The sequence below is a fragment of the Solanum verrucosum genome, unplaced genomic scaffold (genome assembly GCF_900185275.1).
Source record: "Solanum verrucosum unplaced genomic scaffold, falcon-dt-bn FXZP01000287.1, whole genome shotgun sequence".
NCBI classification, from domain to species: Eukaryota; Viridiplantae; Streptophyta; class Magnoliopsida; order Solanales; family Solanaceae; genus Solanum; species Solanum verrucosum.
The window spans coordinates 2,049,167-2,072,373 of record NW_026020292.1 but is presented as its reverse complement, the minus strand read 5'-3'; the positions used below and the strand labels follow the sequence as shown (position 1 = coordinate 2,072,373).

Here is a 23,207-nt window from a genome sequence, read left to right as displayed (position 1 = left end):
ATTCAGTTGAACTAGATGTTTGTAAATACATAGAGTATTGTAAAATGAAAACATCGAGGACTTCAAGAAATTTCGATTATAAGTATTGGAGTTGTGATCCGCATTCAAAGGTAAAAAAATTAAGTTGTCCACTTCAAAATATTTGGATATTCACTTGATTTATTGTTTTGTTATTTCAGAAAAATGATGGATGATATTATTTTCAATGGACATGAATCGTTGTCCCCGTCGAGCTTACTAATTTTTTTACTATTATTGTAAGCAAATAAATAGTGAGTTTTTTAATACTTTTATTATTTAAAAAAGTCGTGATTTTATGTATCAAAAAGATTTTACAATATACGTAAAACTGGGAAAGAGATATACATATTCAGGTGAGGAGTTAACAAAAAAAATTGTAGTAGATTTGTGTAATATTAGTTTGGATCAATTTGGAGTTAACGGGGACTACGGTGTTAAAAGATGGTAATTGTAGTTTGCCCATAAATGGGCAAATTGGTGAATGTTTTTAGAGAGTCCCTTTTGGCATTTAGGGTTCAAAAAGTGTGTGTTTTAATGCCGGACTCTCATAAATGACTATTTATAGTAAAATCTTAGGGGATAAATTTGGCTTCATAAGATCTCTACTCAATCAGGTTGCATAACGGCTTACGAGAATCTCAGCTCAATGGTAGACGGACTTGCAAACTTCATAACAAAAATCAATTATTTTCTTTTTGTTTGTCACTCTTGCACTCAAGTTATGGGAGAGGGGACTAGTTTAGCATCTAGGCCTAATTATGGAATGACATCATGATAGGAGGTCATCTGCCTATTTATATAGAGACAAGTTGGTACAAATTCACATGATCATTTTTGTCGACATATATATGTATAGCCTATTGATCCCTTGATTTTTTATATATGAGCATTTAGCAAAGATTGTCATGCATTAATTAATGTCCACATGCTAGCTCTTGGAACATATTATCAAATATATTGGATTTCCCTTATTGAATATTGACAATGGCAAGGTGACATGCTGCAGAATTGTCCCAAATTACTATTAAATGCATTGCCTTAATTCCTGTTCTTATTAAAAAAGTGTTATGTATACAGTTGTAAAATAAATTTGACAAGACTTTTCAATAGTCCCAAAAGAGACAATTCAAGAACCACAAGAGCATTACAGCTCGAACCAGAGTGTCATGATTTGCCAACTATGTGGAACAAAAATGTCCACCCTAAATCATTTATCAATTCTCAATACACACAACACACTGCTATGCGATTTCATCTATGAAATAAAATTACAAATTCTGTAATAAGTCTAATTTGAGAATTTCATATTTTATATTTTTCAAATACAAAAATTGACCCACACAAATTTATATTTTGTCTATGCTTCACTTCAGATCATTGCAAGATTGAGGAGTTCGAAAAAGCATTGACAGGAGCTAGAGGGAAAACTCTCATATAAAATATCATATGCACTTGTTTATAGTAACTGAGATATATACACTATCAGAACTAAACAATTCCCAAATCTCTTGAAAAAGCTAATTCAATATACAATTTGCTATATGGTGATGGGTTCTTGAATTTTGACATACACACAAATATGAAGAAAGTGCTCAGGGTTCATCAAATTGTTTACCACCCATGCAAAAGGAATCTCCATCTTTGGTTCAATTCCTTGAATGCGCAGGAGCTTGATCTCAGTACCATCTGAAACAGAGCAGGAGACGATGCCCTCATTTAACATCTCCCCACTTTGTTCCGTGTTGCTCTTGTTTGTTTCTTCAGGAGATAATCTCTGTTCAACCTCAACTTCTTCTTTAGATACATCATCTTTTGGCGGAAGTTTTTCCCCAAAAAACTCAGGCAGAAGTTTTGTTATTGCATCATACAAGGTGAAGCATTTACCTGCAAGGAGAGGGTACTATGCATTAATAATCACAACAATTTCCTAATTAAACTATTAATGCAGCAAGAGTTCGCCCACCTTTGCTTTTGAGTCTTCTTTCCCCTATCAAATACTACCTTCAACTCAACTACCTAATCTACACAAACTTTGCTAGCACCACTTGTTACACAAACCTCCGTGACTTTTTCTTCCCATATGAGATTGGTGATCTTCATTGCAGGGGACTTCTTTTCTCATACGTTTTTTATTCCAAGGTTGCTCACAAACCATCCTCATCCTAAGCTTGTCTAATTCCACCTAAAATTTAATTGTGGTATAAAGGACCAAAAGATGTAGATTACTTGCATTATCTTATTCTACCTAAGCAAAACTGCTAGCCTCCCCACCAGTCAACATTTACCTCATAGGAAAATAAAGACTAAAGTTAAGCCTGAATGTAAAATATAATCACCTATCTTAAGTATGCGTTGATGTTCATGAAGTTACCAGAGGTTTGAGTCACTGTACGTGCACAAATACAAAATGAAACTAAAGATTATATGGGGCACATTTCTTACCATCTCCATGGATCTCAACAGGTCTGTTTATGTAAGAGATTCTGTCCCAACTGTCAACAACAGGTGCATCTTCTAACTCGTCAAAATCCTCATTGATAGTTCTAACATACAGTCGAACCGGTATTCTACCTGAATACAGCACCACCAGAAGACAATTTATATGGGAGTTAGTGTAAAAAAATTAGGATGGAGTAGACCTTTTTGTTGATCCCAAAAAGATCCAAGCAGCAAGAATGCATCATTAAGGTAGATGATGATCTTTTCACTGATAAACGAATAGTGGACAAGGGTGGTTTCAATCTCTAAGATAGCTTCCCAATGAGACTTTGACAATTGATCTCATTGACCACTCCTTTCATCCCCACCAATAAACTACTGAAGCCCACTCCAAATAAACGCAGAACAAGAATAAGTGGTTTTTACTGTTATTTTTCCAATGTCCAGGGACAGCTTGCACGAGCACAAGTATTGGGTAACTTTGCCATCAAGACTTGAGCAGATGGGAAGAAATCACCTAGTGTTTATCTCGGTTGAGATTCAAAACAATGCTAATATCTTGCAAGAATACAATTCCTCAAAAAAAAACAAATGCCATCAGTTCTGGCAAGATAGCTTTAAGTAAATCTTAAGCCTAGAAAGAGCCCAATCTCCTATGCCACAACAGCACATGTCAAGTTGTTTCAGTGAGCTCACAAGTGCCACACAAAGAAACATGTCATGGGCAACTCATCAGGTTCCATCACTTTAACCCCAAATCACAATGAAATTATCTCTCTCGAACAGTTCACCAAGTCAATAAGAAAAATCTGAAGGATGATCAAATTACACTTCCAACAGTTGGGCTTAAACTATCACTGACATGGTTTAAAGTTAAACTGGGATTAGAAAATATAGATAATCGTGAACCAACACAGGTGACTAAAATTTGAAGAATAGCCTTGTCATATGAAGGAACTTAAACAGCAGAAATCTTATCATGAAGGGACAATGAGACACGAATAACAAGAATATAGCTTCACTCAACTACGTGCTAGGGCAAGCTCCTCTAAGATGCACCAGTGCTAAGAATATCAACTTAATCTCTCCCACTAGCTAGAGCTGTCAAATCAAAAGTTCATCATTCACAAACTATAGAGCAACGTTAAAATATGTATAATCAACGAAAAGGGTAGGGGGGAGAATTGGGCGCAGAGAGGGCCAATTGAACATCCACAGTTTTACCATATTCTGTAAGCTCGCCTGACTATATACAAGTGTAGCTCACCTGTTTTAGCTGGTGCTGGGCCATCTGCATTTTGAGTGCTTTCCGGTGATTTAGGAGAGGAAATGTTCAATTGTATTGAAAAATCATCCACAAGTATGCCAAATTTAAGCTTAGATGAGATTCGAAGATAAGAGTCTAAATTACCTGTTACATCAAGAACACAAGTTCAGTTAGTCATATAACCACGGATGGTCGGTTATGATAAGCTCACCTAGAAAGATGAAACAGTCCCCTAGCACTGTATGTGCATGACATAGGTAAAAGATGCAGCAAGTAATACATGGAGAATTAAACCAGCCTTTTGTCAAGGAAATTCATCAGAATGCATTTAACTTTGTGTTGGCAAAGGATAGGGAACTTCCAGTTAGCCAATAGTTGTTTTATGTGCCAATCCAATTCAGTAAGTGTCAACCACCAGATCCTTTACTGTGCAGTAGGAACTGACCTTTGGTGCATGTTCTTACTATTGTTGGACTGAACTGGGCTATGTCATTCACTATTCGTGAAGCCTATGTGCGCTGGAATTCACAGAAAGTTGATAAAGACACCAAAAAGATTTGGATTATGGTATCTGCAAGCATTTTTTGGTGAATTTGGATGGAGGCAAATTACCGATGTTTTGATGGGTATCTCAACTTCAGGCAGTTCCCTTATGGCTAGATGTTTGGTTTTATTTAGCTGGGTTAACCTTTCTCCTGTAAATAGTACTGATCATTTTTTAGAGTTTGTTAGCTCTCGTCTTAGGGGGTCTTTGGCCATGAAAATTTGTATAAAGTAATTTTTGTTTTCAAAGTGAAAAAATGATATTTGAAAATTGGAGTTGTATTTGGCCATAAATACAAATTGGAGTTGTTTTCTAATTTTTGTGAGAAATCAGGAGTGAAAAAAATAAAAGCAGTTTTTTGGTGTTTTCCAAATTCCGGAATTTCATGGCCAAACGTGTTTTCTGGAAGGGAAGTAGGGACATCGATGATGATGTCACACATCGTATTTGTGCGGCCCGGATGAAGTGTTGGCTTGCCTCCTGAGTCTTGTGTGATAAAAAGGTATCACCTAAACTTAAAGGTAAGTTCTACAGAGTGGTGGAGTGGTGGTTAGACTGATTGTGTTGCATGGGGCGGAGATTTGGATAGTCAAGAACTCCCATGTTCAAAAGATGCAAGTTGTGGAAATAAGGATGTTGAGATAGATGTATGGGCATACTACTAGGAGCGATAAGATTAGGAATGAAGATATCTGGACAAGGTGGGAGTGGCCTCCGTAGTGGACAAGATGAGGGAAGCGAGACTGAGATGGTTAGGCACGTGAAGAGGAGATGCGGAGATGCTACAGTGAGGAGGTGCAAGAGGTTGGATATAGTGGATACGAACTACGAAGAGAGGAGAGATAGGGTGAAAAAGTATTGGGGAGAGGTGAATAAACAAGATATGGCGCAACTTTAGATTTTTGAGGACATGACCTTAGTAGGAGGGTGTGGAGGTCGCGATTAGGGTAGAAGGTTAGAATAGTAGGTATGGTGTGTTGTCTTGTTTTTTGAGGTGTTTAGACTTGGTGGGGCCTGCTTTGGTGTTAGCCTTATTCTTGTAGTATCTTCTTTTGATTTCTATCATCATCTTTTGTTTATTGTGCTTAGGTTATCGTACTCTTTTGTGGTTGTTATTATTCCCTTATCAATTGTTATGTTTCTTCATTATCATTTCCCCTTTCCACACCTACTTTGATTTGTTGTACTTGAGTCGCGGGTCCTTCAGAACCAACCTCTCTACTTCCACCTTGTGGAGGTAAGTTTTGTGTACACTCTACCCTCCTCAGACCCCACTTGTGGATTTCACTAGGTATGTTGTTCTTGTAACTCCGGAAAAAAGAAAAAAAAAATCATGGCCAAATGCCTCCTTATCGCAGCCTCCCTTTTGTAATTGAACTGACATACATACTCTCTTTTGTAACCTTTTCATCTTCTTGATGCCTTTTAATGATATTAACTTCTTCGGGAAAAAAAAAGGACAGAACAGGGAGGGATTCTTCATATTCCACATAAAGAATAAACACTTCATAGAAATAGATCAAACATGCCATTCACACAACAAACCTAACTGAGAATATTGCAGAAAATTGTACACCCATATAAGAGCTAATACAGAGACCCAAAATTCCATAGGAAGACATCACAATTCCTTATTGGAAAAAAAATGATTTGCTAAGTTGCCTCCTGACATATTTTATCTCAAGCACTTCTGCGTATTCTGCGAAACTATCATCCTAGAAGATTAAGACGTGAATTGTCTGAGAACTAAATCTACAAGAAGTTCTATTAAGATTCCAGAACTCGCATCTAATTTACCACTTGCCTATGAGAAAATAAAAATGTACGCTAAGGTTAAGGTGAAAAAAAGATTTGGTAGAGCCACAGATGTGATTAATTAGGAAATCTAGATTATGGAGAAGAGTTTGACCCCAACTCTAAAACAGCAAACAAGGTTGGATGGGTACAAGTTTGGACAAGAATTCTGGAAAGACCCTTTTTTTTTCTCATGGAAACTTCACTGTCCAATACAAGAAGAAACCCCAATACACCAACATTTACCCTGGAGAATATAGCAATACATTGACGTTCTTTTATTTTTTTAAATATTGTTAGCAATACATGGATGTTCCCTTTTCTTTTTTTTTATATCGGTAGTAATACATTGATGTTCTTCTTTTATCTTTGTCAGATATGAAAACTAAAAGTCAAATAACATCGCATGATTTTTACCACCTTAAACGTCTTGATCTATAACCAATGTTTTCCTTTTTGTGTTCTGATGGTGATTGATACGCAGTTATAACAGGTTTTAACTTATTCAACAAGAAAGATACTAATTCACTGTTCTTAAGACCAGATTTAGATTACCCTTATTCTGAAAGCATTTGTAGGTAATCAAAGAGGTTTCATTATCATCCATGTTAAAAAGTCAAAAGCCTAACTACTTTGCATACAAGTTATACTAGTACGATGCACTTTACCTTGCTCATAATAAATTCACAAAAATAAGTCACTTCAGAAATAAAAGAAGCCATAGTATCATAAACCCTGCAATTAAGATGCATACCATCCATAATGGAGCGCCAGAGTTCTAATTGGTCAGATTGGGACATATTCATTACATTTTTGCAGTTCCCATTGATTATATATGCTGCCTGCAGTTCAGCCAATGAAATTGTCAGAATGTACCCCATAAGTTCAACATCATCAGACCTCAGTTCTAAGCTAAACCCCAACACTGATCCCCCGTGATTCGTAGCTCTTACAACCAGCATTGTCCTCTGTCTGTGGGCACACAATTAAAGTCCACTGGACGCAAATGAACGAATTGATTGTGAACCCCAATCGTACATCCCTAGATTCACATCTCTGACAACCTACAATCTACATAGTCCCACAGTTCTGGAGCATTGCTATTAGCTACCAGAAGGCACATTTTGAGATAAACTTAGTAACTATTCTATGTGGTGGTGTGTGTGTGTGTGTGGGGGGGGGGGGGGGGGTGTTAACTTGATACCAAATTTAACTTACTTCAATACGACAGAAAAATAGATACTCTAATATGTTCTATTTTTTGCTATAATGTACGTGAGCACAGAAATATACAATTTATAGTCACATAAATTCCTCAGATTTATTTTATCTGCTACCAGAAGGCACATTTTAAGATAAACTTAGTACCTATTCTATAAAAGGGGGGCTATACAATTTTTAGTCACATAACTTTCTCAGATTTATTTTATCTCACAAATTTTAAAAGCCTTTTCTTTTTTTTAGTTTAGTATTCAACTAAATACCTTCGCATAAATTTGAAGGGTGTAATAGTACTGGTGACACGGTGGATAGAGCTAGTGTTATCAAAAGCAATAAGTACAGAAGAACTCTAAGGTCCGTTGGGGCTTTAAGCACAAATCGTAAACAAAGTGTGGGCTTTAATGACAAAGGCGCAAAGGGAGAAAGAATACAAATATATATGTTTAGTCCAAAACTAGTAGTTTATAAACATGAATGGCAAACATATGAACCAAGAAATTAAAAAAATACTATTAAGTGGAAAATCAACTGTTTGGTGTCACTTCTTCAGAAGAGGTTCATTGGCAAGAAAAAGTATGCCTTAGAACTTTGATGATGACACTGAAGCACACATTAAGCAAAGCGCTCAACACGCTTTGAGCCTTGCTTCAGGGATTAAGCGTGCTTTAAGCACCCTTTTGACACTGGGTAGAGCCCCATTTATATAATTATGAAATAGCCTACCAAATCTCACTTGCAACTAGATATATCCACTATCAAAATGATCCAGCACCAGTAGGACACAAAAGAATAAGGTGTGATCAAACTTTTACAAGCTACAATGTATCTTGTAATTACAAGAAAAGATCCGAGCAACTTTACTTGCTCAGTACCAACTTGGTACTGAGATTTGTTAATGAAATCTACTTTTTTTTGAAACTTACTTTAACCTATCAAAAAGAAAAGAAAGAGGTTAAAAGTGCAGAAGCTAACAAAAGAAACTATACCTCACCTCTTTAAATGAATTGATAAAGCTCCATTTTACACTATCTTCGCTGTCACAGGGTGTTAAAACATTTCCAGGATATCCTCTAAAATGTACCTGCAGAGAGATTTCACGAAGGTGTTGCCAATAAACTAAGATGCATCCCTGATAATATAATAACTTGTCTCATTAACTAAAGCATGCTACAACATCATAAAAGTTAAGTCCAAAGTAACAAGGTGGTTGGATTCTGTAAGGCCGGTTTGAAAACCCACTTTGTAATTGGAATTGAGTGTAAATAGGTGTAATGGAATTTAGTGCAAATAGGTGTAATTATAGACTTTTTTTATGACCGTGGTGTCAGGGCCAGCTTTCACACACCTCGACTAATTCCACAGGATATCTGCCACCTCCCACTAGGAACAAGTATCAGGTAACTCTGTCCACCAAGGCTAGGACGGGGGGAGAATCACCAAGTGTTTTTTGTCTCCGCTAAGTTTTGAACCTGAGACCTCAGGGTTCTCAACCACTTCATTGACCACTAAGCCACACCCTTGGGTGGTAATTATACAGTTTTGGTATGTTTGTCTGAGTTTGACCGAGTAATTACTTGGCCAGGGTGTAATTAGGTGTAATTGAGGGAGTAATCACACTCTTCAATTCTTATAAGGGGGTTGAAAATTGCTAGTAATTACATGGTGTAATTACAAGGTCATTATCTTCATTGTTTTATTTTAACTTTAATTTCTATTCCTTTTAATTTATATTTTATTTAAAATTCTTTTTCATTTTGATATTCCTTTTATATTTTTCAAATATATTATACTAGTAAAATTACCCGCGCTTTGCGCGTGAATTCAATATCACGGAATTTATAAAATAATACTAAAAATCTATCAGTCATTAAAACTAAAAAGTTATATTATCTTACATACAAGATTACGTTGTGACAAACATTAATAATGTAAAGGAAAATAAAAATTATAACATCTTATAATTTATCATTAATAACATAAGCATAAATTAATGACTGTAAAAATACATACTAGGACCTGTAACATAAGCAATAGTGTCAGTGAGCCGCTCTACAAGAGCAATGTACACGAATATTTAATTGTGCAGAAGAAGAAGAGGAGGTTCAGAATTTTCGTTGTTTTAAAATGGGAGGAAATCCCTCTATTTATAGATAACAAAGGGTAGTGTGAACAAATATTTATCGTGCCTTATCGGAAATGTTACAACTATTTGGAAAAGTTGCAAGTTGCAACCCTTCGGAAAGTTCACAACATTTCATAAAAGTCACAACTTTTCATAAAGTAGCAACTCTTCATTAAAGTCGCAACTTTTCATAAAAGTCGCAACTCTTCATAAAAGTCGCAACTTTTCATAAAAGTCAAAACTTTTCATAAAAGTCACAATTTTTCATGAAAAGGGAAGGCCAGTTTTGGAAATAAATAAGTTAAAAGGGAATTCTGGTTTGTGGTGGTGCCACGTAGGCAAACCTAGGGTTCTCTTATATATATATATATGATTTTTACATTGTTTATCTTTCATTTCTTTATTTCTCATTTCCAAACTTTCACTTTACGTGCTTCCATATAATTTCTCATATTTTGTTTCTTTCTTATTTATTTATTTTATTTTCTTCATTTTGCTTAGTTGTGTTATTATTCTAAATTTTTGAAACTATACCTCATATTCATAGAAACAACGAGTCATCTCCAAACTTGACTTATAATGATTGCATTAAAGTTGGATTTTCTTGTTGAATGAGGTTATAGAGAAACTTAACATATACTTGGTGATGACAAAATTTGTAGATTATTTTTTATCAAACATTTGAACAATGTTATGAAGTTATGGTTGTAATTTTTTTTGGTCAAACATGTAGTTCATGATATTTTGCAAATTGTGTGTGCTAAGTTAGAATCTTTATTAATCAATTCAACTAAAATATCATACATTTGGAAATTGTATATCAATAATTTATTGCAATATTAGTTACAAATTTACAATTATTTAACCTATATTTTAAAAAATTAATATGTATATACTAAGTGTGAGAAATACATGGAAAAAATATTATTGAATTGTTGTTCTAATTATTACATAGAGAACCCTATTTCTAGACACTATATAATACAATTCCTTACCATATAGGAGACTATAAACTATTCCTATTTTGTGTAGGATTGTGTTTACCTATTCTATTCTAACACTCCCCCTCAAGCTGGTGCATACAAATTATATGTACCTAGCTTGTTACAAATGTAATTAATACGAGGACCGGTGAGAGACTTGGTGAAGATATCTGCAAGTTGATCATTTGACGTCACAAATTTGGTAACAATATCACCTGAGAGTATCTTTTCTCTTACAAAGTGACAATCAATCTCAATGTGCTTAGTCCTCTCATGAAACACTGGATTTGATGCAATATGAAGGGCTGCTTGATTATCACACACAAGTTCCATATGACCGGTTTCTCCAAACTTCAGTTCTCCAAGCAACTGTTTGATCCAAACTAGCTCACAAGTTGCTACAGCCATTGCTCGATATTCTGCTTCTGCACTGGATCGAGCAACCACACTTTGTTTCTTACTCTTCCATGACACCAAATTACCTCCAACTAAAACACAATATCCGGATGTAGAACGTCTATCAAAGGGTGATCCTGCCCAATCAGCGTATATCCGATGATATGCTCATGGCCTTGATCCTCAAAGAGTAGTCCTTTACTAGGAGCTGACTTTATATATCGCAGAATACGAACAACCGCATCCCAATGACTATCACAAGGAGAAGTCATAAACTAACTTACAACACTCATAGGAAAAGAGATGTCCGGTCTAGTCACCGTGAGATAATTCAACTTTCCAACTAACCGTCTATACCTTTCAGGATTACTGAGTTGCTCCCCCTGTCCTGGAAGGAGTTTAACATTCGGATCCATAGGAGTGTCAATGGGTTTACATCCCATCATTCATATCTCCTCAAGAATGTCTAAAGCATACTTGCGTTGAGAAATAACAATACCTGATCTAGACTGAGCAACTTCAATACCAAGAAAATATTTCAGTCTGCCGAGGTCTTTAGTTTGGAAATGCTGAAAAAGATACTGCTTCAAATTAGCGATACCAACTTGATCATTGCCGGTGATAACGATATCATCAACGTAAACAACCAAATAAATACACAGATTTGGTTCTGAATGCCGATAAAACACAGAGTGATCAGCGCCACTACGAGTCATGCCAAACTCCTGAATTACTGTGCTGAACTTTCCAAACCAAGCTCGAGGAGACTGTTTCAGACCATAGAGTGACCGACGCAATCGACATACAAGGCTACTAGACTCCCCCTGAGCAACAAAACCAGGTGGTTGCTCCATATAGACTTCTTCCTCTAGATCACCATGCAGAAAAGCATTCTTAATGTCCAACTGATGAAGAGGCGAATGACGAACGGCAGCCATAGATAGAAAAAGACGGACTGATGCTATTTTGGCCACAGGAGCGAAAGTGTCACTATAATCTAGCCCAAATATCTGAGTATACCCTTTAGCAACAAGGCGAGCCTTAAGTCGATCGACTTGACCATTTGGACCAATTTTGACCGCATAAACCCAACGACAACCAACAGTAGACTTACCAGTAGGAAGGGAGACATGCTCCCAAGTACCACTCGAATGTAAAGCAGACATCTCATCAATCATAGCCTGCCTCCATCCAGAATGAGAAAGTGTTTCTCCTGTAGTCTTAGGGATGGAAATAGAGGACAAAGATGATACAAAGGCATAATGGGGTGAAGATAAACGATGATAGCTCAAGAAAGTATAATGTGGATTAGTATTTCGAGTAGATCGTATACCTTTTTGAAGTACAATCGATTGACTAGCAGGAGGCAAGGCCGCAGTGGGAGCAGGGTCCGGCGCATGACATGAATCATTTGAGACTATTGCTGGACGTGGACGTTGATGGTAAGTTAGGAGTGGTGGCACTACAACTGGAGATGGAGAAGATACTGTAGGTCCCTCAAAAGTCAGTACAGGCAAGACCTCAGAGATATCAGGATGATCAGAAGATGTGTAGTAAGGTTGAGATTCAAAGAATATTACATCGACAGACATAAGATATCGGTGGAGATCATGTGAATAGCAACGATACCCTTTTTGAACTCGAGAGTAACCAAGAAAGACACATTTAAGAGCACGAGGGGCTAATTTATCTTTTACTGGGGCTAAGTTATGAACAAAGCATGTGCTCCCAAATACACGAGGAGGGATAGAATAGAGATGTGACTGAGGATATAGTATGGAATGTGGAACCTGATTCTAAATAGAAGATGAGGGCATTCTATTAATTAAATAGCAAGATGAAAGGACTGCATCACCCCAAAAACGCAGTGTAACATGGGATTCAATAAGGAGAGTGTGAGCAGTCTCAATGAGATGCCTATTCTTTCTTTCCGCTACACCATTTTACTGAGGAGTGTATGGACAAGATGTTTGGTGAATAATTCCTTGGTCAGACATAAACTCCTGAAACTGGGATGATAAGTATTCTAAGGCATTATCACTACGAAAAGTACGAATAGAAACACCAAACTGATTTTTTATTTCAGCAAAGAAACTTTTGAATATAAAAAATAACTCAGAACGATCTTTCATTAAGAAAACCCAAGTAAATCTCGAATAATCATCAATGAATCTAACAAAATAACGAAATCCTAAGGTGGAACTGACTCTACTAGGACCCCAAACATTAGAATGAACTAATAAAAAAATAGACTCTAAACGAGCCTCAGTACCACGTGGAAATGTGGCACGAGTGTGTTTCCCAAGTTGACACGACTCACAATCTAATTTGGATAAACTAGATAAACTAGGCACCATCTGTTGCAGTTTAGATAGACTCGGATGCCCCAAACGTTTGTGAATGAGGTCCGGAGGATCTGTAACAGGCATGCTGTGAAGGTATTTGAAGAGGTAAGATAGTAAAGGCCTTGTGATTCATGTCCTGTGCCAATCGTCTGTCCTGTATTGCGGTCCTACATGAGAAAAAATCATCAAAAAAGGTTATGCCACAATGTAGGGCACGTGTCAAACGACTAACAGATGCCAAATTAAAAGGAGAACCAGGGACATAAAGAACAGAGTCTGGAGTGACAGAAGATAGGGGTGTGGCTTTTCCAACCCCTTTCGGTTTTGTTTGTATCCCATTGGCCAAAGTAATAGCAGGAAGAGATTGTGAATAAACAATATCTGACAGAAGTGATTTGTTACCAGAAACATGATCAGAATCGCCTGAGTCCATAACCCATGATCCATGAGTATTAGACTGTGAAACACAAGCAAAAGAATTACCCGCAGCAGCAACATCATGTTGAACAACCGAAGCTACTTGTGGAGACGTTTGCTTACTTGCTCGATATTGAAGGAACTCATCATATTCTAATTGAGCAATATGAGCATTATGGGATGGTCGATCAGGTGGAGCAACAAATGCTTCTTGTGAAGATGTATGCTTACTTGCACGATTACGAAGGAACTCATTATATTCCTTTAGAGTAGCAGGATCATAACTGGGTGGTGGACCATGCAAATTATGACATATGTCACGAGTGTGTCCAGACTTATGACAATAACTACACTTGGATCGAGGTTTTCCAAGACGACCTCCTCCTCGTCGATTCTCCATAGATTGATATGCTCATTTTTCTATGGTTTGAGATGCGAGAGCAGATGAGTCAATGGTCGGTGATGAAACTACTTTGTGGTTGGGAGGCACGGCAAGACGAAGTAGACGAGAGAATAATTCATCAACTGTAGGAATGGTAGGACTAGCTAAAATCTGATCACGCACTGAATCATGGTCAGTAGAAAGTCCAACAAGTGTAAGAACTAGAAACAACGTATGTCTGTGTTCTTGTTGTTTGTCCACATTTGTAGTGATTGGCATCAATGTGTCAAATTCCTCCATGACTGCTTATACCTGTCCCAAGTAAGTAGACATATCAGATTCTTGTTTCTTTAAGCTAGTCATTCTAGATATCACATCATAGAATCGAGATATACCATTAGTATATAAAGCACGAGCCTTTTCCCAAACTGAATAACATGTTTGGGATGAGCGAAACAAGGGCATCAACTTGGAATCGATAGATCGCCATAGGAGACTACATAATTGAGCATCAACCTTCTCCCATTGTGCTTTGACTTTATTATCTGTCTCACTAGCCTTTGCCTTTTCATCTATCACACAAGTATTGTTGGTTAAGTGATCTTGAACGCCTTGCCCCTTGCACCATAACTCAATCGAGGAAGCCCAAGCTAAATAGTTTAGCTTCCCATTAATGGTTCTGAAGTGATCATAGCACTTGAACTACCTATATTATTGGAGCCAAAAATATCAATCCCTAAAGACATATTATGAATTTAGAGAGAGGAAAAAAAAAAAAGACAAGGATGGTCGGAATTTGGAAAAAAAAGGTGCAGTCGCCGGAAATTAGGTCTGACTGCCTGAAACTGGTCGGAATAAGAAAATAAATATACAATCTGCCTCAGAATGGAGAGGCGACCTCAATGAAAAAAAAATGGGTCGAAAAAACTGGCCGGAAAGTGTCGCACTCGCCAGCACGTGACGCGCGTGGTGACGCGAACCTGCAGCTGCCGGCGGCGCGTGGGGGCACGTGACAAGGTGAAAGTCAGAGGATCCCACTGGGGTTTGCTCGCCTGAGTGTTCCGCACCTCGTGGTGGTGTGGGTTTTTGCACAGCACTTGTAAAACAAGACAACAATGCAAACCAGCCATTACAGTCACCGGATTCTGACTTTTTCTTCTTCTTTTTTAATTATTATTATTATTTTGGGTAAGTTTCTCACCAATGCTCTGATACCATGTGAGAAATATATGGGAAAAATATTATTGAATTGTTGTTCTAATTATTACATAGAGAACCCTATTTATAGACACTAAATAATACAATTCCTTACCAAATAGGAGACTATAAACTATTCCTATTTTGTGTAGGATTGTGTTTACCTATTCTATTCTAACACTTAGTAATAGGTAAAATTGAATAATATTTAACTGTGTAATTACACTTGTGCAACCATACATTAAGTTTGTAATTACCTTATGAAAAACAAACAGGTCAATTGAAATGAAGAGGTATATAGTTTATTTTAACTTAAAAAGCACCATCATTTTACAGTTTTACTGCCTCTCTTGTTTCCTCCTATTCTTCAAACGAATCAAATCGTAAAGTGTCAAACACATAAATAATTGTTGTATTCAGATAATAAGCTTATATGTTCTACCAAAAAAATGTAACGGGCCATTTATCCAAACGGATTCAAAATCTTTAAGAATATCATCTGCACAAGAGATGCTTCATGCAGAAATCGTACATTAAGTGATCAATTGACCATATAATATATTTCCATCCTAGCCATTCACTTCTCCTAGAATTATTTTACAATTAGAATGCTTTTGGCATAAAACCAAGGGAGAGGATAAGGAAGGGCAAGTGTTTGCAATCTTTATCTGTTAAGAGACAACATTTAGCTTTCTTCAGTTGATGAAGCAAATAGCTTTAACCCCCGTTTTCTCAAAACAGAAAGGTGAAGTTAAAAGAAAGCAGATTAGTGATTTAGTGGGTGTTTGGATTGACTTATTTTTAGTGGCTTTTGGCTTTTAAGTTGTTTTTTAGTTTTGAAAGTGTTGGGGTAACTCAAAAAGTGCTTTTAAGCACTTCTTTAAAGGCTGAAAAAGTACCGAAAAATGTCAAAAGTTGGGTGTCCTCAACTTTTAACTTTTAGCTTTTGGCTTATAAGTCACTTTAAAAAAGCCCATCCAAACACCCCCTTAGTCATTAAGACATTAAATAAACTTCATATATTGGTATCAATTGCACCCTCAATTTAGTCGACAAGTGGGGGCTTGAGAAAAAAGATTATGTGATGGATTTCATGTCTGCACTTCCACTTCTTATTTGTGCTTGCTAAATTCTATAGAATCAAGCTATGTTGCCACTTTCTAGTACCCTTCCTCAGAAAACTCCAACAAATACGGTGTTACTTTCAGCTAAAAATTCCACATAGCTTATTAGCTTAAAGCAAAATATGTTGACATACCGTCAGATTCCAAGGCCGTTCAGGTTCTGCACAAAGAAGATCAAAGAGTACCCCAGTAGGTATATACCTGAAAGAACACAAATATCCATCAAAAGAAAATATTAATCGCATTACAAAACAAATATAGGGACAGCCAAACACTCTTAAATGAGGAAAACAAGAAAAGCTAAGAAAGACGTCCAACGTGGTATCATCCTCTTCAGGTTCTTCAAATGTTATTCAAAGAAGATGTTCCAGAATGAATAAGTCAATTCATGATGATCAACTGCTATACATTTGAGCTGCGGATGCCAGCTAGTGTTCTAATTGACATAGTTGGCTACCATCAACAGACATCAACATATAAAGAGAATGTATGACAAGACTGCTTTGCATGCATTGGGACAAAAAAAGAAAAAGATAACTGGATGATGTGATATGTGACGACAAAAGCTGTAAAGACAACTCCCTGCCTACTATGTACTTGGGTATGCCTGTAGGTGCCAAGTCAAAGGCAATGAGCATTTGGAACTCATTGATTGAAAAGTGTGAGAAGTTAATTAGATGGAAATCTCAGTACATCTCCATAGGTGGCAGAGTCACTCTCATCAACTCTGTTTTGGATGCTCTTCCAAGTTCCAACCTACATGATGTCTATCTTTCCCATTCCTAATGGAGTGATACAAAGATTAGACAAGATTAGGAGAGATTATCTTTGGAAAGGGATTAAGGAAAATGACTCTACTGTTCAGCACTTGGTCAAATTGAACAAGGTTCTTTGGGGAAAGAAGCAAGGGGGTTTTAGGAGTAAGAAATCTGAAAATGCAAAGCAAGGGACTTAGACTGAAGTGGTTATGGAGATACTCAGCCTCAAGCATACAGGGGTAAAGTAATTAAAGCTAAATAGGGAGAGGAGAACATATGGATGACAAAGGAGGTATCTACACCCTATGGTGTAAGTCTATGGAGGTCTATCAGAACTTTTTGGCCTTTTTTGAAAACAACACAACTGTGAGGGTAGGCAATGGAAGTAAGACCTTTTGGGAGGACAAATGGCTGGGACGTGCTAGTTTAAAGAACCTTTTACCTGAGATGTATGTTATGGCAGTACATCAACAAATGAGTTTGGCTGACAGTTGGACACAACAAGGACAGAACATCCAGCTAGAAGGAATTTTAATGACTAGGAAATTGTAACCGTCACAGAATTTTCAGAGCTTTGGAAGAGTTCAAAGGGGCAAAGGATGAGGTTGATAGACTATGGTGGAACAAAGATAGCAAAGGCATGATTAAGGTGAACTCAGCATACAAATTTTTGAACCAAGGTGGACAACAGCCACCACAATGGCCATGAAAACAGATCTGTAATACAAAAATCCCCTTCAAGGTGGCATGTTTTACTTGATTACTGGCAAGAGAAGTAGTCCTGACACAAGAAAGTCTCAAGAAGAGGAAGTTCTTTATGTGCTCCAGATGCTATTTGTGTGGAGAAGAGGTTGAGATGGTCAGTAACAAGCCAACTTTGGAGGATTTTTATCAGCCTCAGGGGTATTGTTTGGACTATGCCTAACAGAATCACCCACCTTCTCTACAGTTGGAAAGAGGTAGGTGTGGGAGCTTCATACAGAGACCGATGGAGGATTGTCCCAGTCTGTATTTGGTGGACAATCTGGAGAGAGAAATGCTAGATGTTTTGAGAGAAAAAGTTGTGATCTTGAGAAGATCAAATTGAACTGTATCAGACTTTTTTATTTCTGGTGCAAACAGATGTACCTAGAGGATACTAAATCAATTATTGAGATCCTTCGCTCTTGTTAGATTTTAGATTCAGATATCGTGTTTTGTTGATATGTTGTAATTATGGCTTCAGTACAATCCATGTACTGGTTTTAGTCAATACATACAAATGTTACCTTCTCAAAAAAAAAGTTGTAAAGACAAGAACTAGATAAACTGAAAAAAGAACTGTAGCATATTTCTGGAGAATATGATTCTTAAACAAGAAAAAAATCAAACATTGCAAACGGTTAATCTAGAATAAAGAGATCCTGAATACATCGAGTGAACTCATTCATGTATCAGTGTATACAATTGTTTCGAGCAGTGGAATATACTATAACGACTCAACAATTCAACCACTGAGAAATAAACTCATGACCAAGATACACTGATTGGCATGAGAGTATGCATACCATTTGAGAGGCAAGCCATTGTACTCAAACCATATGGTATCTACACCTGGAGGAAGTGAATTACTGAAGAAAGGCTCTACTTTTTGTGCTAAAAGAGGCAGGTACCCAATTCGAGGAGCTAAAATCTGCAACACGGAACACCATCAAATATAAAAAATAAATTAGTTTTTTGTAGATTATAAAAAATAAAATATCTCTCTATATATATATGTGTGTGTGTGTGAGAGAGAGAGAGAGTCTGGTGGAGGGGAGGGGGGGATATCGGGTTATTATGCATTCATTCATGTGTCTGGTATAATAACCATGACACTGCAGTAAACTAAGTAGCTGCAGAGGACAGCTGATTTCAGTCTCCTAAGATTTGAATCATGATGAAAAAGATAGGAACCGCAAAAAAAAAAAAAAAACAGTTTCTCCTAGGGAATTGTTGGTCTTTTTTTACCAGAAAGAAATTTAACGAGTATGGTCTACTGGAAATTGGAATTAAGAGTGAAAATGCTATTTGAACCTGATTGTACTCAATTCCAAAAAGAGTTATATTTTTGTTTGGGATTTTAGCAGAGATATTCCTACTTTAATGTCGCAGCCCATTGGCAATTTTAGCAAATAACTCAAAACACTTAATATGGAACTCATATTTATCATATCAACATATCCTGAATGCCTTTTTATTTCTTCTTTTTTTAATAAAGTAAATATACTCCATTAATGTTTAGGTTTAACAAAAGCAATGTATACTAGTATACCCAAAAAATAGAAAACTACAGATAAATATGTTTTTCTACAAGAAATACCCATCTTCTATACAAAAAGGCACTTCATGGGAGCACACCAAAAGAAAGTAAGGGATAAGAGGCTATGGCCTCACATTCTCAAAATTCATTAGTACCCCCTCAAAAGTTTTCATTTTATTTCTCTCCAAATAACCCACATGAGTGCTAGCTGAGCAACATTCCAGCTCAATGCCTCTTCCTCCTTTTACCACAATTCCAGTTGAACTTGACTCTTTGACAGTGTTTGGCATCACCCATGATATGTTGAACCAATTAAGTATGTCCCACCATAACCTCAAGGTAAAAGCACACAATGTAGAAGGAGATGATTACCATCTTCACCAGCCTCCTTTCACATGAAACACTAATCGACATAAATGACGTTCCGCTTCCTAAGATTCTCGTTTGTTAAGTTCACCCTTCTAGCTGCAAATCAAGTGAAGAAACACACTTCCCTTGAAACTTTTGGAATCCAAATCAAACTACTTCCACCATCCAAATTTATGTGAAGGTGTTGACTAAGCATGGAGTTTAAGAATGAACAGAAGATTTTTGAAGTTTGTGGTTTAAAACAAGTCATAGATACTTGTGTGGCTGTAAACTATCTATTTTAAGGTAAAATGGAAAGTTTAAAATTAAATTGTTACCAAAAATAAAAAGGTGTCACTCTTTGTGAAACTAACTAAAAAAAAGTCACATAAACTGGGAATATAAGGGTAGACAGCCTCCTCCCAAATTAATAGCTTTTCATAGACAGACTTATAGAAAAACCTTGCAATTCCCCAAATCCCACCTCCATGCATTATGGCAATAAAATGTCATGCTTTGTTTGTGAAGCAAATCTAACAATTTTTGGAACTCAATCACCTCCCAATCATGAAAATTTCTCCTTAACCTGAAGTCCAAAAATATCTTACCACCCTGTATTATCCGAATTTTGTGGATAGTCAAAAATCCTTATGACATGATATCTATAAATTCTAGGAAATCCTCTTTTAAAGTGTTGTCCCCACCATGCCCCCAACAACTAACTGTCCTCCCGACTCGTAACCTAGAATGATACATTACCACTAAATTTTACCCATCCTTCCATAGTGTTAGTCCTTGAACCATATCCATAGGAATATTTACATCTTTAGTTCTCCACCCTCTTTCCATAGCCCCATATTTGTCCACTATTATCCCTCTCCAAAAAGCTTGTTCCTCCGCCCCGAATCTCCATAACTATACCAAATAATGCCTTATTGAAGACCCTTAAATCTTTAACTCCAAACCCTCCCTAACACTTGGGATATGTCACGATCTCCCATCTAACCAAATGAAACTTCCTTTCCCATAACAATTTTCTTTGGTGTCAACTTTTCTGTAACACTGACTGAAGGACGCAACAAGGACGTAAAATATGTAGGAATACTGAGAAAGTGCTCTTAATTAGCATTTCCTTCCCACCTTTAGAATGTACCTATGATAAACATATTAGACATGTAAATCATGTGTAGCAAAAAGTAAATCCACTTTCTTCCTTGAAACTAGTTTTCGGTATTAGCCCAAATACTAATGTAAACCACAAATCTCAGAACCTCACATTAAAAAAACCATCAACATTATGTTACATTGCCATAACCCACTTTTCAAACTTTATTTCAGTTTCTAAACTATCAACAGCAATTCCCCGTGCAACTTCAACCCCTAATATATAGGTCAGACGTGGGTGCTGGCAATTTATGACCAAACCATCATTTATTTCCCTTTCCCAATAGTTCAACAGTGGTTCCCCCTTACCCCAGCTATTCCCTGATCTAACCCGAGCTGGATTTCAAACCAATCTTTGGCGATCAATTCACATTGAAACATTCTATCCCCTTCCCAATGAATCATCAGGGTTTCTCCAGTTAGCCAGAATCCCGATCCATAGATTGGAGGTGTAGTGTTTTACCACCACTAAAGCAAAGAATTTTAACATTGGATATTCAGGAAATCAAAGAATTGATTCAAAAAAAAAACGCATGCACATTCATCAAAACGAAATCGATGAATAAGTGGTAATAATAAAGCAATTGAAAGCATTGTCAAGATTGGAAAAAGGAGTACCATGGCAGGGGGAGGAGCAGGGAGATTAGTGACTTCGGATTCATGAAGATGAATCTGCAGAGGAATTGCTCCTTCCCATATATATTTCTGTGCTTCAGTTCCTTCTCCTTTATTTTCCATTATCTTCAATTCACCCTTCTCTTCTCTTCTCTTCTCTTCTTCTGCACAGAGAAAGGTAATAGTCGACCTTCTCTCCAATAACTTTACTTCTTCAACGATCACCGGTACCGTGAAGTCAGACCTATTCTTAATTTTAATCTATATTTAAATATAAAATTCTCGGCATTCCGCTTCAATCTAATTCTTTATTTTACTCATTAAGTAACATGAAATTTTATTCTTTTCAAATTCTTCATTTAATATTTATTCTAATTATATATTAATGAACAATTCAAATAAAAGTGGGATTATTAATTAAAACAATTACATAATAAATATTGCATCATCGTAAAATTTATTTTAAACTTTTACATAAATACTTAACTTTAAAACTATTATGTTGCTCCCATAAATGTTCTATTAATGCAATGTCGTCCTTATAGTTTTTATGTGTAGCTAAAAATAAAAAAAAACATCTTGTATCCAATTATTTCGTGTACTAATTTACTTATTCTATTCGATTTTGAACTATTGCATCAATTATTTTCATGTTCATTAAAAAGTGTAGTTAATAATTTATTACTATAACATAAAAATAGATTGTTTGAATTATCATGTAAATTTGTGCATTCTTCATATTGAAAAATAATTATTAATTTTAAATTACATATTTAAAGTGATGAGAAATTTTTAAAAATTAAATTAAAAAAATTGTTAATTCGGGATAGAAGTAGTATACTTATCAATAATATGTTTTTAGATGTTATATTACTTAAAAAATAATTATAAATATTAGAGACTTAATTAATAGCCTTATATAATATAAATAATATTCAAATACTTTCAAATTGCATATTTAAAGTGACATTTTTTTGAAAAAAATAAAATAGAAAAATTATTAATTCGGGTGGAAGAAGTAATTTGTCAATAATATATTTTAGATGTTATATTACATTGAAAAAATAATTACAAATAATAAAGACTTAATTAATGATATAATAGAAATAATACTAAAATAATCAAAAAGTGAAATAGAGAAGTGAATAGTAGTTCTCCAAATTACTCTCTACAAAATGGAGGATATAGAGCAGTGGCGGAGCTAGAAATTTCACAACGGGTATAAATAAATAAATACTCATGAACATGCTAAGAATAAGGCAATATTTATCTCCCACATCAAAATCAAAGAGGCAAGCTTGCGTAAAATTGAACATTACTCACAATTAACTCAATAAACATTAAAAGGTATTTGTTTATAGGAACAAGAATTAATTAACCAAAGGGAAATGGGAGGGAGGAAAACAGTGATGGCAAAAAGGAACGAGACATGAAAGCTTATGCCATTTAATCACAAAATACCCAACTAAATCAACTATTTAGATAATATCTTTACTGGACAAAGGGAGTAATTAATTATACTAAGTGATGCAAACAATAAGAAAACTAGTTACTGCCAAGCATGTGACTTCCTAAAGAACAAGAAAATCTCATTTTTTTTATCATGAAAGATATCACTCATAAGGCAAATCTAATAGGCCTACTAATAACAGAGAACATATATACATGCATTTATTAGATTAACTTCAAATTGCATGACTCTTTACTCCTTATAAAATTAAATAGGACAAATATGCCTTAAGCCAAATCACAACAGACAACCTTAAGACTTTTAAAACTTATTGAAGAT

The 23,207-nt window shown here is 36.0% G+C and overlaps 2 protein-coding genes across 4 annotated transcripts in view; both read right to left on the bottom strand.

Moving 5' to 3' along the window:
• LOC125834553 (auxin response factor 8-like) overlaps positions 1-23,207 on the bottom strand; it is a 771,942-nt gene that overhangs the window by 431,799 nt on the left and 316,936 nt on the right. The window lies entirely within an intron of this gene.
• LOC125834579 (autophagy protein 5) lies at positions 1,452-21,632 on the bottom strand. 2 transcript variants are annotated; one of them, XM_049513718.1, is made up of 8 exons: positions 21,422-21,632; positions 18,558-18,682; positions 16,387-16,453; positions 8,278-8,367; positions 6,820-6,907; positions 3,728-3,871; positions 2,464-2,592; positions 1,452-1,905 (listed from the first exon to the last, which is right to left on the bottom strand). In XM_049513718.1, exons 1-8 carry the CDS (start codon positions 21,539-21,541, stop codon positions 1,559-1,561), a joined length of 1,110 nt encoding a protein of 369 aa, XP_049369675.1. In that variant the 5' UTR covers positions 21,542-21,632; the 3' UTR covers positions 1,452-1,558. The 2 variants fall into 2 exon arrangements, with proteins under 2 accessions (XP_049369675.1, XP_049369676.1); XM_049513719.1 differs by lacking the exon at positions 2,464-2,592 and having other exon boundaries at positions 21,422-21,576.